Genomic DNA, 12469 nt, shown 5'->3' with positions numbered 1-12469 from the left:
GGCCCTGGGGGCAGTGAGAGTGGGGAGGTGGGTTTGTGCCTCAGGCTCCAGACACTGTCCGCAAGCTCCTGGGAGGGGCTCGGGTGTCGCCCGCAGCGGCACACGCAGCACAGTGGGGACCGGTGGTCAGGCCGCGCCTTTCCTCGCACTCCGAGAACTCGCCTGGCGCTCAGGGCCTCTGTCCCTGCAGCACCAGGGAGATGCCGTGACCACGGCTGGTACCAGTGCCTACGGATGCTGGCTGAGTCCTCGGAGCAGTGGTGGCCGGTGGGGTGGGGCCCTCAAATGTCCCTGCTGGCTAAAAACCATGTGCTTGTAAACTTTAATTTTCATACAGTAGAGAAACACAATACAAGCCACGTAGGGGTCGATTGTACAGCGAAGCGCACAGATACGCCCAGGGCCAGAACAGGTGCCCCCAGCTGCTGCTGCGGCTCCCGAGGGCTCCATCTTGGCAGCCCCACCCCCCAGGTACCAACTTCCTCTGCCCACCACTCCGGATCACCCCCAGGAGGACAAGCATCCTTCCAGAGAGTGTCGGCACACGGGGCTCCTGCTGCCTTCTCTCCCATGGGGGAGGGGTGCACACCGCCAGCTGGGAGGCCCTGCTGGGCAGCCAGGGGGTGTCCCTCCAGTGCCTGCTCCAGGCCAGGCCCGCCCAGCCAGGGAGGCTTGAGAGCAGGGAGCTCTGGCCAGACAGAGACACATGATGCAAACACAGGAGAAGGGGTGGGTAGGGGGGAGAGGGTGGACTTCAGGGACGACAGAGGTGTCTCTCCAAGAATTGGGCTCATGTGTTATCCAGAGAATGTGGAAGGTGGCTCCTGGGGGCATCTGTACGTGGGGGACCTCGAGCTGCCCCCACGGCTCCATGGTTCGGGAGCTGTCACTCCCTGAGGCTGAGTTTGGACCCCTGGCGGGGCCCAGACTGTGGCTCTGTCCTTGGGGGCGAGAGAGGAGGCCACTGGCTCTGCTGAGGACCGACTCCGGTCCCTCGTCCTGGCCCTGCCCAGGCTCCGGCTCCTGGGGGAGCCCCTCGGCTGGCACCTGTCTTCGGCCACAGGCCCGGGTGCTTGGCGGTGGGGCGGCGGCAGCGGCCCCGGCTTCACAGGACCACCTCGGGCGCGATGTTGAAGAGGAGGTCATCGTTCCCCCGCCGCACCTCCAGCAGCAGCGGGGACTCGGTCAGCACGGCCTCCTGCAGCTCGCTGGAGTCCGTCAGCGGGCGCCCGTTGACCTTGACGATGATGTCGCCGTCTTGGATGCCCCCTCTGCTGACAGGAGAGACCTGTGGTCACCGCACAGCCCTGCCAGGCCCAGGCCCCTGGGGCTTCCTGACACGAGCTATTTAAGGGACGGACCCTTTCAACAAACAGGCGGGATGGTGCCCGCCTGTGAGACTCGCCCCCCAGATGACGGACAGAGACGTCTACTCCTTCCCTCCCTTGGAAGGGCAGGTTCAAGTCCCGGCTGTAGCCACCCCCCACCGCTGGACTGCTGTGGGCCCGCACGCTGGCCCTTGGGGCCTGGGTCCCCACACCTGCAGCCCGGCATGGGGACACGCTTCGAGAATGACAGGAGGTCCAGGGAGTCGGTCCCAAAGCCGCCCAGTTGCTAAGGCTTCCGCAGAAGAGGCAGAGGGTGCTGGGTCGCCTCCCTCTGGGCTGGACTCACTGTGACCTTGCCCGTCCCCGGAGGGGAGGCCGGTGGGGTGGCTCTGTGTTGGGTCAGTAGTGCCGGCTGCGTGGCCGAGAGGGTGACTTCTCTAAGCCTCCCTGTCCCTGCGTGTGAAGTGGGGTGAGGGCAGCACCCAGCTCTTGGGGTGCCCGGCACATGGGCCCGCTCTCGGTAACTGCCCTGCCGAATTCAGAGCACAAGAGCCCCGAACAAAGGGCCGGCGTCGGGGAGGTCACCCCCATGCCTCCTGGACCTGTACTTCAACAGTGTTCCGGCCGGCCAGCAGGGGGCAGGGCCTGTGCTCTGACCCCAGAAGGACATGAGGGGTCACAGCTGGTGTGGCTCAGTGGACTGAGTGCCAGCCTTCGAACCAAAGCGTCGCTGGTTCAATTCCCAGTCAGGGCACATGCCTGGGTTGCGGGCCAGGTCCCCCGTAGGGGGTACGTGAGAGAAAGCCACACATTGATGTTTCTTTCCCTGTCTTTCTCCCTCCCTTCACCTCCGTCTAAAAATAAAATAAGTAAAATCTTTAAGAAACTTTTTTAAAGGACGTGAGCAGCCTTCCAGCACAGCCTCCTGGAGCAGCGCAGACGTGAACACATCGGGGGGCCCTGCTGGGACGAGGGGCCGTGGGGGTGGGGCTCCTGTCCACGCCCACACCCCGCCGTCACCCCTCCACGCAGCCCCTGACCCCTGTGGAACCTGGAATGACAGTGTAGGACCGTGGGTCCCATGTGCCCACTGACGGCCCCAAAGGGTGACTCAGCCAAAGGAGGGGAGGCGCTTGCTCAGAGCCCTCCGAGGGGCCGGGACCACCCCTGTCTGCGCACAGAGACCGCGCTGCCTGTGAGCCTTCCCGCACGGTGCTGGCCGACGCACCTTTCTCCAGTGCTTGGCCCAGACGCCTCCCGGGCGCAGGGAGCAGGCCGGAGCGCGCCCGTTTGGGGGATGAGAGAACAGACCCAGGCCAGCCACTGGGCTAACGAGAGCCAGGCTGGTTCTCAGCGTGGGAGGTGTGGGGGCTCCACCGCTCTGTGTCCCCTGAGGACCGGGGACATTCAGACCACCGAAGGGCATGGCCAGCGCTCTGTGGGACACGTGGTCTCTCCAGCCTGCCCCTGCTCACAGGCCAGGCCAGAAGCCCTCCGGCCACTCCCACACCAGGTCTTGCCAGGAAGCTCCAGGTCAGTGACCGGGGCCCAGCACAGGCCCCACGCCCACTGGGGTGCCCGACCGCCTCCCACGCAGCCTCCCTGCTTCCTCTAGTGGGGCCCACCTCTGGGACGGAGAATTCGGAGCGACCTCTTGCACGTAGATACCACTGCTGACGTCCGGGAAGTCCGGGTTGCCGGCCTTCAGCTCCTCCACCAGACTGGAAAGACAGCCCCAGGTGAAGGCCCTTCCCCTGGGCCTCGGAGGCGCAGAGCGGCCCCTCCGCCCGCACCCGCAGGCCAGGCGAGGAGCCTCCTCCGGGCCCCCACGCTGCGCTGCCCTGCTGCCGGCCTTGCCGTTGGCCCACCTGGGACCCCACTCCCTGTGGGCTCCTCAAGAGAGACCTTAGTGAAGGCGGATGAGTAGAAGTGTGGGAGGAGGTGCTGGAGGGTGGGTGAGAGAAGGGGTGGAAAGGTAGAGGGACGGATGACCAGGGAGGGAGGGAGGGAGGAGGGAAAGATGAATGCAGAGATGGAAGCTGGGATGGACAAACACAGGGAGCGAGCCACAGGCCTCGCTCCCATGGAATGGACAGACAGAAGTCTGGACAGGCGTGATGGACAGATGGACAGATGGGCGGAAGAGAGAGAAAGAAAGAACACAAGTAGAAGGGAAGTTCGTGTGTCCTGTCGATCAGGCGCTGCCGGCAGATTTACTGCTGGACTCGCTGCTGCTGAAACAGGAGCGACTGTCGTTTTGGGCGCCGAGTGGGCGTGAGGGCACGGTTGCCCAGCACGCCTTAGTCCTCCCCAGAGCCCCCCGCCATGGCGACCCCTTCCTTCTCTAGCTCCTCAAGCTGGCTCCCTTCCTCCCCATCCCTTCCTTCCTTCCCTTCCTCAGGAGCCGGCTCTGCTGTGGCTCGGTTCTGGGGGCAGCAGAGGGTGGTGTGGGCCACAGTCCTTGCTCCCAGGAGCTCACAGCATGGTGGGCTGGGGACCACAAACAGGCAGCTCCAACCCCACGGGACCCATGCGACAGCGTGGGCGGGGGAGCACGCCGTGCACACTAACAGGAGGCACCAGTGTCTGCGTGAGCAGCCTGTGCCAGGGGAACAGTGCCCCCTAAAATTCGCGTCTACCCAGGGCCTCCGAACGTGACCTGGTTGGAATAGGGTCGGTGCAGATATGATTGGCTGAGGGTCCCCGAAGGGGACCATCCTGGCTTAGGCTGGGCGGCAAATCCAACGGCTGGTGTTTTTCCGAGAGACAGAAGAGCGGTGTTTGGAAAGGGGGTGCGCAGGGAAGGAAGGGGCTACGTGAAGCCAGAGGCAAGAGACTGGGGCGATGCGGCCATGCCCCTGGGAGCCCCGGGAGCTGGGGGAGGCCGGAAGGATGCTCCCCTGGAGTCTGGGGGGAGCACGGAGCTGCCAGTGCCTCGATTTTGAACTTCAGGCTTTGAGAACTGAGAGAAAATGAGTTTTCTAATTTTCTGTGGTTTTAAGCCAGGTATACAGGAATTTGCTACAGTAGTCACAGGAAATTAGACCTAGGAGGCTTTCCAGAGGAGGGGGCACCTGAATGAAGTCCTGAGGGGTGGCACCCGCCGGGCCAGGGGGCAGGCGGCACTTCAGGCAGAGGGACCGGCCTGAGCAAGGCATGGAGCCTGGAGCCCAAGTGCACCAGGTCCCCAGGAGCACCTGCAGGTGGCCGGACGGGACTGGCCGGCGTCTGGGGCCGCGGTGAGGCAGCATGGCGGAGCGGTGTTCAGACTCACCTGGGCGTGATGGTCCTCATCCGTATGCCAATGAAGCGCTTCTTCCAGTCTGGAAAGGGAACATGACAGGCCTTGGTTAGAACCGCCATGGGGGGTGGAGTGGATGGGGCAGATGTTGCCCCACGGGAGCAGGGGGCACAGATGCGTCCTGCCATGGTCGGCCAGCCCCTGTGAGCTCAGACACCCGGGGCTGCCTCTTCTCGTGGCTGCTCTGAGGCCAGGAGATGTCCGGGCTCAGTCTGATGGCTTCACATCCCCGCACTACCCAACCTCAAAGCTCCAAGTCAGCTCTCCCTCTGTGCTCCACGCCCAACCCCCGGGGGCCAGCGGGGTTCTCCTCTGCAGCCTGCATCCCGTAGGCTCCCAACTTCCCTTGCTCAGATCTGAACGTGTCCCCTCCCCTGCCTGTCCCCCAAATACCGGTGTTAATCCGCATGCCCAGCGGGCACTGGAGTGCGCCAGGCCCTCCCATTGCAGCATCACACACACAACCCTCCAAGAGTCACCCCCGCTCTCCCCAGCCACCCTAGTCTGTGACGAAGCTGGGGTCCTGGGCCCAGAAATGACATGTGCATATTCGGAACCAAGGGACAAACGTCAGTGTATTTTTAAAATTCCATATTATAAAAGTATGCTCTCTGACCACACTGGAATTAAATGAGAAATCAGTAATAGAAAGGTTCCTAATAACTTATTACACACTTCTAAATAACTCATTCAAAGAAGAACCAAAAGGTAAATTAGAAATATTTTAAATTAAACAAAAGTGAAAATATAACTTATCAAAATTTGTGGGATGCAGGTAAAGCAGCACTTAGAGGAAAATCATAGTACTAAAATGCTGCACTTAGGAAAGAAGAAAAATCTCCAACCAATGACTTCAGCTTTCATCTTAAAAACTAGAAAATGACCAGATGAGACCCAAAGTAAATGAAGAAGGGAAATAATAAAACATAGAAATCAATGAAACAGGAAGCAGGAACACAATACAGAAAATAAGTGAAAACCAAAAGCTGATTCTTTGAGTAAAACCGATGAGCCTTTACGCAAACTGATCAGAAAAGGAGAAAAGTACAACTTTCGATTATCAGGAAAGGTGACATTGAGACAAATCCTATGGCTGTTAGAGTATAATTAGAGATAGATAAGAACAGCTTCACACCAAGGAATTGGACAACTAAGACAAAATGTACAGGTTTCTTCAAATTTCCAAGCAACCAAAGCTCACTCAGGAAGAAAGAGACATCAGGATGAGCCCTGTATCTACTGAAGAAATCGAAATTGTCGTTAAAAACCTGCCCACAGAGAAACCTCAGGCTCACACGCCCTCAGGCCCCACGGGGGAGTCGCACCAAATGTCTAGGAAAGAAATGGTACCACTTCTGAACAAACTTCCCCACAGAACCGAAAACCAGGGAATGCTCACGGCACCGTGACGCAGATGGTGAGAAAGGTGTGGTTGGTCTGTAACCCTGGCTCCCTGGGCTTGTGCTTCGTGTCTTTCCTAAAACTTTTACAAGTCCCTAGTGACCGGGGCAGCTTTTGCTCCCAGCTCTTGAAAGTAGTCCCAAGGCTGTAAAAGACGGACGGGCTTTGTTATTCATTACGAGTCCCTTCCAACAAGTCTGAGTTCCTCTGAGTTCGGGTCAGCTAGGGGACTTTTGAGAAGGCCCTGGGGAGGGGGCCTGTTGTCAGGAGAACCAACCCTGTGTGCCCCACTCCCTGATTTCTGGGGAGGGGGACCCCGGAGGGCACAGGTAGGTGCTCCACGCTCTCTCCCCTGCCCTGCCCTGCCCTGCCTGTGCCGCCCTTCCACTGGGTGGTCCCGAGTTGTATCCTCTAATAGTAAACAGCTGACCTAGTAAGTAAACTGCTTTCCTGAGTTCCTGAGCTGCTCTAGCAAATGGTCCAAGTCCAGGAGGGAGTCGTGGGAGCCAGTCAGCCAGGGGCACAGGTGACAACCGGGACTTGTAACGGGCACCTGAAGACAAGGGCCAGACTTGAGAGACTGAGCCCTTCCCCGGCGGGTCTGACACCGCCCCCGGGAAGACAGTGTCGGGTCCAAGTTACGTGGTCAGGCACCAGCATGGGGCAGGGCCACGAGGTTTAAAAAAGTCAGCAGGCACTCGGGTTGGACTGGGAGAAGGAGAGCCGTCCGCATCCCCAGACTGGGTCGTGCCCCACTCAGCAAAGCGGTAGAATCTACAAAAAGCTACTAGAACGAATGAGTTACCAGGGTGGCAGGGTCTCTTGGGATCGACATACCAAAATCCACTTTATTTGTACGTTCTAGTTACAATCAGAAATGGGAAGTTTTAGGAATATCCCATTTATTACAGCCTTAAAACTCTGCAATGTCTAGGAGTTGACCTGAGGCAGCCTAGTCCTCATACTCGGGGATTGGGAAACACCACGGAGAGCAACCGAGGGACGTGGGACAGAGGGGAGACGGCCCGTATCCAAGCGTCAGAAGATGCCACGTGGCTGCAATGCAGTTCTCCCCGGTTCCAGCCCATCAGAGATGCAGGTCCCCTCTCCAGGCTGGAGGCCACCCCTGAGGGGCCATCCCCCACTGTCACCAAGGGCAGATGCCCCTCCGCGTCCAGCCCCATGGGTTCAAACTCCCCAGCCCTAAGGTTGGCTGAACCCCCAGACCTTCCTCGGGCCCCAGGCCCCAGCAGCACTATAGCCCCCGAACCAGCACGGTGACCCCTCTGACTGCGAAGGCCCCCCAGAGACTCCTGCACCCCAACCCATGCACAGGAACGAGAGGTGAAACTTAACTAATGTCTGCTTGATTTAATGGAAAGAAGGCTTGTTTTAAAGAACTTTAGATTCACTGGATTTAGGTAATTTATATTCAACAGAACTCCAATCAAACTATCAGTGTGGTTTGAGGGTGGAAATTGACAAACCGATTCTAAAATCCATATGGAGTATTGGCTGGTGTGGCTCAGTGGACTGAGCACTGGCCTGAGAACCGAAGGGTCGCTGGTTTGATTCCCAGTCAGGGCACATGCCTGGGTTTTGGGCCAGGTCCCCAGTAGGGGGCATGCAAGAGGCAACCACACATTGATGTTTCTCTGCCTCTCTTTCTCCCTCCCTTCCCCTCTGACTATAAATAAATTAAAAATCTTTAAAAATTAAAAAAATTTTCTCTTTAGAGGGGAAGGGAAGGAGAGAGGGAGAGAAATATCAATGTGTGGTTGCCTCTTGCATGCCCCCTACTGGGGACCTGGCCCAAAACCCAGGCATGTGCCCTGACTGGGAACGGAACCGTGATCGTCTGATTGGCAGGCCTGCGTTCAATCCACTGAACTATACCTGCCAGGGCTAAATAAAAAATCTTTCAATAAATAAATAAAATCTACACAGAGATTGAAGGATCAGAAGAGCCAAAACAACTTGGAAGGTCACAGTGGGGCAGTCCCGCCTGCTCTCAGGGCTGGCTGGTCACGAAGCTCCAGCAACCAGGACAGCCCAACACCGGCATAAAGAGGGACAGACGGACACCTGGGACAGAATGTGAGCGTTTTGTTGCTGACCGACTTGCAGAGGCAGTTTAATGGAGAAAGGGTAACCTCTTCAACAGATGGCGCCGGAACAATTGAACACCCAGAGCAGAAAAAAGAACGCTTATCCGCACTTTGCAAAACCAGCTCAGAGGGCATCATTATCCCGAACTGGAGAGCGAAACTTCCAGGAGGGTGTTTCCTGACCTCCAGGCAGCCAAGCTTCCCCGCACACCCCACCGGGCCACGGCCCCTTCAGACGCGCGGTGACTCAGACGTGGTCCGCATCCACAGAACTTCCGCTGCTCAGAGGCGGTTAAGATGGGCCGCGGGCCAGAGGAAAAATACGCAGTCTGGCATCTGATAAAGGGGCGTGCATCCCATCCAGAAGGTATAAAGAACTCTCAAGACATCACAAGAATAACAGCAACCCTAATTTTGTAAATGGACAAACTGTTTAAACAGACGGTTCACCAGAATTGTGGAGGGAGCCCAGTGGGAGATGAGGTCAGGGAGGGTGGAGGCCCGACTGACGTAGGTCTGGGCCGGAGGTGGCTTCAGGGTCCCCCCACACAGTGAGGTGGAGCCTGGAGGGGTTCCCGAAGAGAACTGCCCCCGAAGGAGCAGCGGGGGCCGGGGCGGGGGGAGATGTCTGCGGGGGGGGGGGGCAGTGGCACCGGAGCGGAGAGGCGGCAGTCGGCCCGTGAGCGGCCCTGATGGCTGGACTGAGTGGCGGGACTGGAGACTGGGACAGGGCTGGTGCGGGAGGGACAGGCCCACAGGCGGGGGCACTGAGTACAGGAGCAGGGGGACAGAGAGGAGACTGAGGAGGAAGGTGACAGGGCATGCTTGGAGCGGAGACGCCCACAAACATCTGTACGCATCCCAGTCTAGAGCTGAGGGAGGGGATCCGGCAGAGACAGACATTTGGGGGCGGGGGCGTCACTTTCTAGGTGGCAGGTACAGCCGTGACACTGGATGGGTCCTCAGAGGAAAGGGGACCAGCCCAGGTCCCCTCCTCGGCCCGCCATCCTGCTCCCAACAGGCACTGGCCCGCTTCGCTCTAACCCCAAGGTCATGCTTTGGAAGCGGTGGTCAGGGCTGGAGCCCAGTGGACCCAGGCACGGGGTCCAGAACACCGGCCCCTTCCCCTCCTTAGCCCAGCTCCTGCCTCCTCTGCCCGGGATGGATTTGGGACTCCGGCACCTGTGACCCTGGGACCAGGGGTGTGCATTCGGACCCCTTCCTCCCTGTGCCCTGCCCCCATGATTCCCTGCAGCTCTCTCTCAGCTCCCGGCCACAGGGGACAGCCCACTGGAGGCAAAGTTTCCCCTCTCCAGGCCGGAGACGACCCCTGAGGGCCACCCCCAACTGTCACCGAGGGCAGACACCCCTCAGTGCCCAGTCCCATGAGCTTCAACTCCCCAGTCCTAAGGCTGGCTGGACCCCCAGAGACCCCTGGGCCCAGGCAACGCTACAGCCCCCAAACCAGCCCCTCCGACCGTGAATGGTCCCCAGGGATTCCTGCACCCTGACCCCCGGACAGGAACAAGAGGTGAACCTTAACTAACATCTTGATTTAATGGAAAGAAGGCTTGTTTTAAAGATCTTTAGGTTAGCTGGGTTTAGAGAATTTGATGTTTTTATTTTTAGAAAAGCAGAAGTGAATACCAGGGGATGTTAAATGAGAGATTCGGTCATTCGGCCATGGTTCATCGGGCTCTCCGACCAGCCCACAGGCCCTGGCAGAGTGGCAGCTCTGGGGACGGTGGGGGGTGTTTCCTGGGGGGTGAGTGGAGGTCAGCGCTGACAAGGACAGTCCCCATGCAACCAGGGGGCGAGCCTGTCCCCTGGAGGGTCCTGTCCCAGAGCCAAGAGGAGCAGAGGCAAGAAGAGAGAGGACCCTGTCATCCCACGTCAAACGTGAAACAGGGACCTCCCCACCCACTCTGTGCAAAGTGCAGCTCTGCCTGCCTCTGGGAAGGTGGCCAAGGTCAAAGGCACCCCTGGAGCAGAAGATAATTCCACAGGAAGGCTCAGTTACTAGAGGAAGAATCAAGGCTCCGATGGTGACAAAGATGCAGCCCTGGGTCACATTCTGAGCTTCTCAGCAGCTGAAGGGAAAGGGCTCAGGGGTTGGTTGGTGAGTTGGTGAGCAACAGAAGCCCTCAGCCCTGGCTGCAGGCCATCTCCACATAAGGGACTCGGATGACCAGACAGAGTCCTCGACAGCAGTTCTTCACGTGACCAGTCCTCATGGCACCGGTCCTGGCTGAACTGGGCACTGTGTGCTTGGCTGGCGGAAGGGTGGAGGGTGGGGCGAGCATGCGGGAGCCCCACTGCTGTCAATGAATTGCTGGTGAGAGGGCTGGGAGGAGACAGGGAAGCAATGTGACTGTGTGAGTATCAGGGCTGGGCCAGGTGTGGGCCAGGTGGGCGTGGAGACAACATGGCGGGAGGGGGAAGTTCACTCGGTCTGAAAGGAAAGGTGGGAAGGTGGAGACCGCCGGGAAAGGTCCTGAAACCAGAAATTCGACCCTCTTCTGGGCACGGCCTCACTCGGGAGAGTCACCTGCGCCCATCCAGGCCTCTCCCAGGTGCAAGCCATGATGAGTGCCCAGGGTGGGCTGGCCATCCCTGTGTAGATGGGGTGAGGAGATGGGGGCTGAGAGAAGGGGGACTTCTAAGGATCAGGGAAGGGCTCCTGGAGTGCAAGTTACCCTGCCTGGCAGTCTGCACGGGCAGAGGGCAGGAAGAGGAAGTACTTAGGGATGGTAGAAAGGGTGCATGGCGGGTGGATGAATGAGTAGATGGATGGGAGGACAGGAGGATGGATGGTGGGTGGACGGTGGATGGATGGTGGGTGGATGGTGGGTGGATGGATGGTGGATGGATGGTGGATGGATGGTGGGTGGATGGATGGTGGATGGATGGTGGGTGGATGGATGGTGGATGCATGAATGCATTGTGGGTGGTGGATGGATGGTGGTGGGTGGAAGGAGGGAGCCCCGGAATTCGACACCGGTGGAGCACTGCAGACACAGGGGCCCAAGTAGCTGGAGGTGGGAGGTGAGGTCAGAGATCCCCAGCCTGTCTAGTGGGGCAGGTGGTGAACGTGGCCATGAAGTGAGAAGGGGGGAGACCTGAGAGTGTCCAAGACTCAGCAGTGAGCAAGGGCACACAGCACGGGCTGAAGGATGGCGGACGTCCGTGGGAGGGCGGGAGGCCCGAGCCCGGGTTCCATGTCCCTGGCCCCAGCCAGCCCCTGGGACGCTCTCTACCTTTGACTTGCTTGTCCTGGAACTCTGTGAGGAACTGCATGATGCGGTCCGAGGGGATGGCGAAGGAGATGCCGGCTGTGACCTTGAGGGTGTTGATGCCGATGACCTCGCCATCCTGGGCGTGGGGAGAGCAGAGCGGGCGGTCAAAGTGGCAGCACAGGCAGCCGCTGCCCCCAGCTGCAGGGCACGGTGCCCAGAGATGCCCTGGCCGGCGTGCCCCAGCCTGAGGAGGCTCCGGGGCAGCGCAGAAGCTGACACCTGGGTCGGGGCCCCCAACCGTCCCACCGTTTTCCTCCACACCTGACCCCTCCTCCCTCACTGGACAGTGTCGGCCACCCCCTGGAAGCAGGGCCACTGACCCCAGACCCCCCAAGCAGTGTTCTGAGGGGCTGGAGCCCGGAGAGGAAGGTGCGGAGGACTGTGGAGACTGGGGCCCCCTCTGTCCCTTCCCTCCGGAGGCAGGTGCGGCCCGGGAGGCTCTGTAGTGTCCCCTCTCTCTTGTAGGTCCATGTGTTTGGAACTGGCCTCCCACCCTGACCCCACCCTGATCCCCCGCTGGGGCCTTGGGCCGAATCCACCCTGGCCATCAGGCCCACGTGCCCCTGGGAAGGCTGTTCCCCACAGCCTGGCACACATACCCCTGCACCTGTTCCTGCCCATCCCGGGGGCAGCCTCCTGCCCTGCTCCCCAGGGGCCACCTTTGGGGGCAGAACTTTGGATCAAGGCACACCTCGTCTGCCTGGTCCCCCGAGTGTGGGTCCCTGCCTGGTCCTCTGGGCTCTCAAGGTGAAAGGATCCGGGGGTCTCCCATTGGCCCTGTTTACCCACCCCACTGCGTCCTGGGCCCCCACTGAAAGTCACCCACAGGAGCTTTCTCGAACGCCAGTGGGACGCACCCTGCTAAAGGCCCTCAGGGCGCAGCATGGACACCCACCATCCGGCCATCCGGCCCTCCCACTCTGCATCTGCAGCCACAGTGCCTGACTGGGACCCCGTCCCGTCACGCCCCTGCTGTGCCCTCTTCCTCAGTGTCTCCCTCCCACATGTCCATGGCCCAGGTCAGACGCTTCCACC

The 12469-nt window shown here is 59.8% G+C and overlaps 1 protein-coding gene across 2 annotated transcripts in view; it reads right to left on the bottom strand.

Moving 5' to 3' along the window:
* Positions 1–308: 308 nt before the first annotated feature.
* HTRA3 (HtrA serine peptidase 3) overlaps positions 309–12469 on the bottom strand; it is a 28386-nt gene continuing 16225 nt past the window's right edge. Inside the window, exons 6-9 of one of the 2 annotated variants that reach the window (XM_037126978.2) lie at positions 11396–11510; positions 4603–4651; positions 2954–3049; positions 309–1271 (exon numbers count right to left, since the gene is read on the bottom strand). In XM_037126978.2, the coding sequence (XP_036982873.2) occupies positions 1106–1271; positions 2954–3049; positions 4603–4651; positions 11396–11510 (426 nt within the window). In that variant the 3' untranslated portion in view covers positions 309–1105. Of the gene's footprint in view, positions 1272–2953; positions 3050–4602; positions 4652–9751; positions 10483–11395; positions 11511–12469 lie in introns of those variants that run through there. The other variant, XM_037126980.2, reaches the window with a different exon arrangement.

The sequence above is a fragment of the Artibeus jamaicensis genome, unplaced genomic scaffold (genome assembly GCF_021234435.1).
Source record: "Artibeus jamaicensis isolate MK-2021 breed Jamaican fruit bat unplaced genomic scaffold, CSHL_Jam_final contig_76, whole genome shotgun sequence".
In the NCBI taxonomy this organism is placed as follows: Eukaryota; Metazoa; Chordata; class Mammalia; order Chiroptera; family Phyllostomidae; genus Artibeus; species Artibeus jamaicensis.
The sequence above is the reverse complement of the archived record's forward strand: the minus strand, read 5'-3'. Positions and strand labels throughout refer to the sequence as shown.